The sequence below is a fragment of the Halyomorpha halys genome, unplaced genomic scaffold, assembly GCF_000696795.3.
Source record: "Halyomorpha halys isolate HHAL.00 unplaced genomic scaffold, Hhal_1.1 Scaffold1603.1, whole genome shotgun sequence".
Taxonomy (NCBI): Eukaryota; Metazoa; Arthropoda; class Insecta; order Hemiptera; family Pentatomidae; genus Halyomorpha; species Halyomorpha halys.
This window is the reverse complement of record NW_027105287.1, coordinates 96,905-103,392: the sequence shown is the minus strand read 5'-3', so window position 1 is coordinate 103,392 and position 6,488 is coordinate 96,905. Positions and strand designations below refer to the sequence as shown.

The window sequence follows — 6,488 nt, the reverse complement described above, 5'->3', positions numbered from 1 at the left end:
CAGTTGTCAATTAGCTCATCTTGGTTCTCTTCCTCACAAGCTAGAAGATCAATAAGAGTGTCTTATTGTCATGAAGTTTTGGAAGGAAAGGTTATAAAACAAGTTGCTTCTAGGACCCTAGGCCAGGTTCGCTAAGGCCACAAATACAGGGGAAAGAAGTACGTATTTCTTGAGAACGGGTAAATGGATCTTCAATATAGATCTACCAAATTATTTGAAATAAATGAGGAGAAGATGGTTGGGGTGCGGTCAATGAAAAACACAAATAAGTATGATTAACTTATTTTAATGTGCCGACGTTTCGGCTAGAGTTTCTAGCCTTCTTCAGGGCTAAACACAAAAGAAGATAACAACCACAGTAAGTATAGAAAAATAAAAAAAATATAAAAAGAAAGTATAAACAGAATAATTTTACACATACAATGAATAATTTTACAAAATAGAATTAATAAAATGAAGTGATGAGAGAAGCGGGAAATAAAATGTATACATAGGTAATTAAAAAAGCGGGTACAATAACTTACTTAAGGAAATGAAATAAAAATAAAGTTATATAATGCAAAGAAGTATGAACATATTAGTTATTATTAATTTAAAATTTAAATATGAAAAGAAAATGAAAATTGAGAGGAAGAAAATATATGTAACAATAATAGATGATAAAAAGGCAAATTATAAGTATAGTGTACAAAACTTATAAGTCGGGTAAGGAAAATGGATAAAAGTGGAGAAAATAATATTTGAAATAATATTTACTACAACATCTATTCTCTTTATATTTGCGATTTAACGAACGGTTTTGCAGATAATTACACTAATATGCCAAATCCCTATTAACTTCAACGTTAAGTTGTCTTCATGGCCTAATCCCCACCCCTGGCACTGTTGTACTCACTGCCAGCGTTGGGCAACTAATAACTAAAGTTGCCATGGAAACGATATTTATTTATCAATGGTTCATTCATGAATAGGGGCCGTATCCATGGCAATCTTAGCTATTAGTTTCAACTATAAGTAATTTTTGTCCATCTCTGCTCACAGGTATGAACAACCACGACCCAACAATGTTTATACTTATTTAATTTGTTTACTTTTACTGCTGATCAACATTAGTCATTAATTGCTAAATAATATTTTTCATTAAAAAATTACTTTATAATGTTCACCATCAAAAGTCGAAATGACAGAGATGGAAAAATGATAACTTTAATTAATATTGATTTTTTTTTTTTTGTTTCAGGTGAAAATCCCAGTTAAAAAACGGAAAATTAAACAAGAGGATGATGATAATGGCGATTTACAAACTTCCTTCGACGATATACTTCGAAAAGCGAGCCTTGCGCTTGATACCAAAGAAGACGAATACGATTACCATGGAAAAACTATAGCTGCTAAACTTCGAAGAATAGCCGCTACGAATTACGATCAGTTCTTGCTAGCCGACAGTTTGTTGAACCAAGTCCTCTTCAAAGCTCTCAACAGCCAGCTTACGGTAAATACGACTGTTATGGATTCAAATCCAACAATGTCCAGTTCTTATTATCACATGGAAAATGGTCTTCAAGGTATGTCATATCGAGGATGGCCGACACAGAACAATGAAAGCTTAAGCGGAAGCAGTCCGTCTTCTGTACAATCCCCTCCATCTCCAATATCCAATATGACACCAGAAGTCCGATTAAGTCATACATAAAACAAATGACAAACCAATTTTAGTCCAACAGGAGAAAAATAGGATTTTTTCACCTTAATTATTTATGATTTGATTATAAACAATTAAGCGTTGAAATTGATCACTCCAAACCAAGTTGAGGGGGGGAGGATAAAAATGGCGGCTATTCTAGAAGTTACAAATAATTAATTTTTGAGTTCTTTCAGGTAAAGAAAAATTCGTCCGTAATTTTCTTTTAGAAAAACATCAAATTTTTACCTATACTAGGGGTATTCCTGATTTGTTAAATGCATAATGTTTTATCATGTTAAATAAGAGCTCCCAGCGGATTTTCTGAGCAACTTGTTTTATAACCTTTCCTTCTAAAACTCCATGTTATTGTTTATTTCTAAGTTTTTATTAAAGTAATTTATTACAACATGCCTAAATTGATTGAAAAATAGAAGTTGTGTAAAAGTTTGGCTACTGAGTGTCTTATTGATCTTATAGCTTGTGAGGAAGAGAACCAAGATGAGCTAATTGACAACTGTCATTACATTATTATTATTATCATTCTTTCCTTTGTTAGTTATAAAAACATACAAAGCAATACTAACACAAACTACGAGCAAGTAACCTAACACGATAACAAACAAAACGGTGACGAGCTCAGCTGGTCTGTTGCGTGACGTCATTCTCCACTTAACAAACCTAGTAACGGACTCTCAACAGTAGCGGTATTCATGATCTTTAGTTTAACGTGTTAAATGGAAAAACTTATGTTAAATGCAGAAATATTTCCTTCTTTTACCATGTTAAAACGATATAACATTGAACATGATAGAAAGCGTGTTACTAGGTCTGTGAAATGGAGAATGACGTCACGCCACAGACCAGCTGAGCTCGTCACCGTTTTATTTGTTGTCGTATTAGGTTACTTGCTCGTCGTTTGCGTTTTTTTTCTTTTGTCTTGTGTTTTGGACTTTTTAAAAAAGACAGTCAGTATGCAAGCTTTTACACTTCCACTTTTCACTTGTTTTAGGCATGTTGTAATAAATTACTGTAATCAAAACTTAAAAGTAAACAATAACATGAAGTTTTGGAAGAAAAGGTTACTAAACAAGTTGTTCAAAAAATCCGCTAGGAGCTCTTATGCATTCACCATTTAACATGACTTTAAATAGGGCTGCTCATAATGCTATCCTTATAACACTTAACATGGTAAAACATTTTATATTTAACACAACATCATGAATACATGAATTGTTATATTGTTTAAAGTATTTAAAGTGCATATCCCCTGAATTTACTTCATTTTATTCTAGAAACATTATAATTAAAAAATATTCGCTCATTATTTCAGTCGGAGCTCTATATCCTTAAAACAATCTACAACGCTAAAAGAACTTCATAGTACATAATTTAGAATGTGAATCCCTATGGCGAACCCTGAAGGGTCATGGGTTCAATACTTCGTAAGGAAGCACTGTTTTTAGAACAACGGTAAAACAAGGAGGTAATTTTTTCTCGAAGCCGGGTCCTTGGAGCTAGAAGCATGGTACCTTACCACAGTAGAGTCATTATTCTAAAATATGACCACTAACAGAGCCAGTTTTTCTAAAAGCATATTTTGTTTTCAAATAATGAAAAATCAATATTTTGTGAAATAATTTGGGCGTATAGCAAATAATTTCAGCTCCTACAAAGATAAAGGTTATTAACTGAATTATAGAACATTTAAAAGGTACGTTCAGTAGTACCTGAGATATACTTTTTAATTTTTTTTTTTTCTTCCAAATAGGAATATCGATATTTTTTTTGGTTAATATCACCGAAACTGCTACTCCTATTCGACAATTAAGAGCTAATAGACATCTGCAATGTTTCTATGATATTTACCGAGATAATTTCACAAAATATTGATTTTTCGTTATGGAAAAGTTTTTGTTTTTTTTTTTTCGGCTAAGCCTCCCATTGGAGTCCTATACTGCCTAACCATGGTTGGGGGTCAAAGTTCTTCATTTTGTGGGACCGCCACTCAATGAAAAAAAGTCAACGTCCCAGGCTGGATTCGAACCGGCGCCGCCAATAAGCATCAAAAATAGGTAAGACTGTGTCTTAACCACTGAGCTATGGGCGGCCCATGGAAAATGATGTTTTTTTTTTAAATAAAATCTATCTCGGGAACTGTTGAACGGAAACAACTCTATTAACCCTAATATTTTAGGGTCATGAGGTATGATAGGGGTATCATATTTTAGCAAATTTAGTCTTTTAGTGTTGTTGGTAGTTTTAAAGATTTGTAGCTACGAATGAAAAATTAATTTTTTTTATTGTTTTGAGACATCTACATTTTTATTCCTCCCAACAGAGTTTGGGAAAGTCATTAATTTTGACTTGTAACTGTACATTAATTTCATTAGGGTAATCAAAAATTTGGGCGAAAGAATTCTCACACAATATTTCGTCAGCCGCCTAACACAGCGTTCTCTTCTACAAAATTTTGACGGGTCCGCCAAAAATTTACTAACGTTTCAAATAACCTTTCCACACGGTCTACAAAAGTTTTTCCACACACTAATAAAAATTTTGAAGATTTTTTTTTTTTTTTGTATAATTGTTCCCAGTGTTAAGAAGCGTAATCTGTGATCTACTACGTCAGTTTTCTTCCTATTAATGTTGTTGTTGTTTTTCATTTAAAAGTAATTAATAATATTAGTTCTTAATTGTACATACATTATAAATATAAAAACATTAAAGAAAATTGTTGTAATCTTTCACGTATATGTAAATAATAAATATTTATGTAGTCTTTTACAACTATGTAAATCTATTCCTGTTTTCAATTTTTATTTTTATTATATTTACATTTTGTATTCTAGTATTTAATTTAATTAATCCATAATAAATCCAGAAAAATTCTGCTTGAATTGTTAACTGTTATTTTTATGAGACTGATTATCCAAGAATAAAGAATTATGTGTTATATTAATAATTAATATTAAGTCAAGATTAATATTTCAATTCAAATTTATTAAATATAATCAAGAATTGTATTTATTTTTTTTGTTGTTTATTGTACAATAGTAGATTAATAGTGAATCTTATATAAAGATTTTGTACCCAAAGAGGGCTTGTTAGCCCAAAACGTTGTGAAATCTTTAATACATTTGTGGTAAAGTATTATCAGCCCACTTTAACTTATTTCATATACTTGCCTTCAACTTAAATCAACTAATAAATTAATCATCAATAATTATTAATGATAAAAATGTAAATAAAATATAAATTTTGGAATCATTATTTTTAATTTATATTTTATAAAAAACCGCCCTCGAAGATTGGTGTCATAATTGGAGGATTAAGATAAATCCCATCAAATCACCTTTACCCTTCGTCGTAAACCTACTGACTGCCCCTACAGTTTCATTTAATAATGTTACTCTTACCCCTGTCGAACAGATCCGCTACCCTGCAGTATATTTGGACAAGCGACTAACCTAGAATCCTCACACAAGACTGAAAAGACAGGAAACTGCACGTCGATTTCGACTATTACAGCACTTACTAGACAAACGGTCTAAACTTCCAACACATTACAAAAGACTGATCTACATGACAGTAATAAGGCCAATTTGGACATACGGAGTTGAGCTTTGGGGCTCCACTAAACCTTCGAATTCCTCTCGTATTCAATCCTTACAGTCCAAAATCCTTCGTAAAATCCTCAATGCTCCTTACTTTGTCACAAATAAAATCATACATAAAGACCTTAATGTTCCCTATGTAACCGATCTAGCCCGAACCAGACATCACTCCTTCCATTATAAACTCTCTAACCACTCAAACCCCCTAGTTTCTAATCTTGCATCCTCTTCCATTCCTGACAATCCTCCGAGGCGCATGAAAAGAAGATGGCCACGAGACCAGCTAATGTAAAATGTCATTACAGTGCTACCAATGGGTAGTTTCTCTACACGCCTGTAACACTCCAATTTAACTTAGATCAGATTTACTAAAGGTGTTATAATGTACAGTTGTAAATAGCAATAAATAAATATTAAAAAATTTTTTTTTTATAAAAATGAAGAATTCTCTTTATATGACTTCTATACTTTCAGTTGAATTTCCCTGACATGTTTATAGAGAAAATACAAAACCACAAAACAGTTGTTTGCTCCGACTGTTGCGGTTTGGCAGTAAAATGCACACCTACTTTTCAACACAATATTTAAGGCTTTGAATTGAAAAATATATTTCGTCGGCCATTAAGAATAAATTGGTTAGTCGAAAAATGGCTGTCATGATTTATATGTATTGTGTTCTTCTCTCAAGCCTGACCACACTTAAAAGGATTTTGGGCATGACCACAAGACATAACTCCAATTTAGTTGCAGCAAAAAAAATAAAAAAATTAATTGAACTGTTTTTATTTTAATTCCAATGAATCCAGACTCTAGTGGTACAAGAGCCGGGAAGAAAAAAGGAAGTTATTTCATCCCAATTTTTGATTACTTTAATGAAAACTATGTATAATTAATAGTCAAAATCGATAAGTATTCCAAGTATAGGAAGGGGGAATAAAAAATGATGTCTATTTCAAAACGTTAAAAAAAAAATTCATTCGGAGCTATAAATCTTCAAAACTACCAACAACAATAGAAAACCTAAGAGAACATTATTTAAAGTACAGAAAATTTATTAAAATATGAGATCCTAAAATAGATATTTACGTTCAATAGTTCTCGAGATATTGCTTTTTAAAAAGCAAAATTTCTTAAAAATCTACTGAAAGATTAGTAGTTATTTTATTTTGAGAAATCTATATCTCAGGAAC

The 6,488-nt window shown here is 31.7% G+C and overlaps 1 protein-coding gene across 1 annotated transcript in view; it reads left to right on the top strand.

The window, feature by feature from the left end:
- The window catches only part of LOC106690174 (THAP domain-containing protein 3), an 8,872-nt gene extending 6,528 nt beyond the window's left edge, over positions 1 to 2,344 (top strand). Inside the window, exon 4 of the mRNA XM_014435513.2 lies at positions 1,241 to 2,344. Within this exon, the coding sequence (XP_014290999.2) occupies positions 1,241 to 1,693 (453 nt within the window). The 3' untranslated portion in view covers positions 1,694 to 2,344. The remainder of the gene's footprint in view (positions 1 to 1,240) is intronic.
- Positions 2,345 to 6,488: the final 4,144 nt, after the last annotated feature.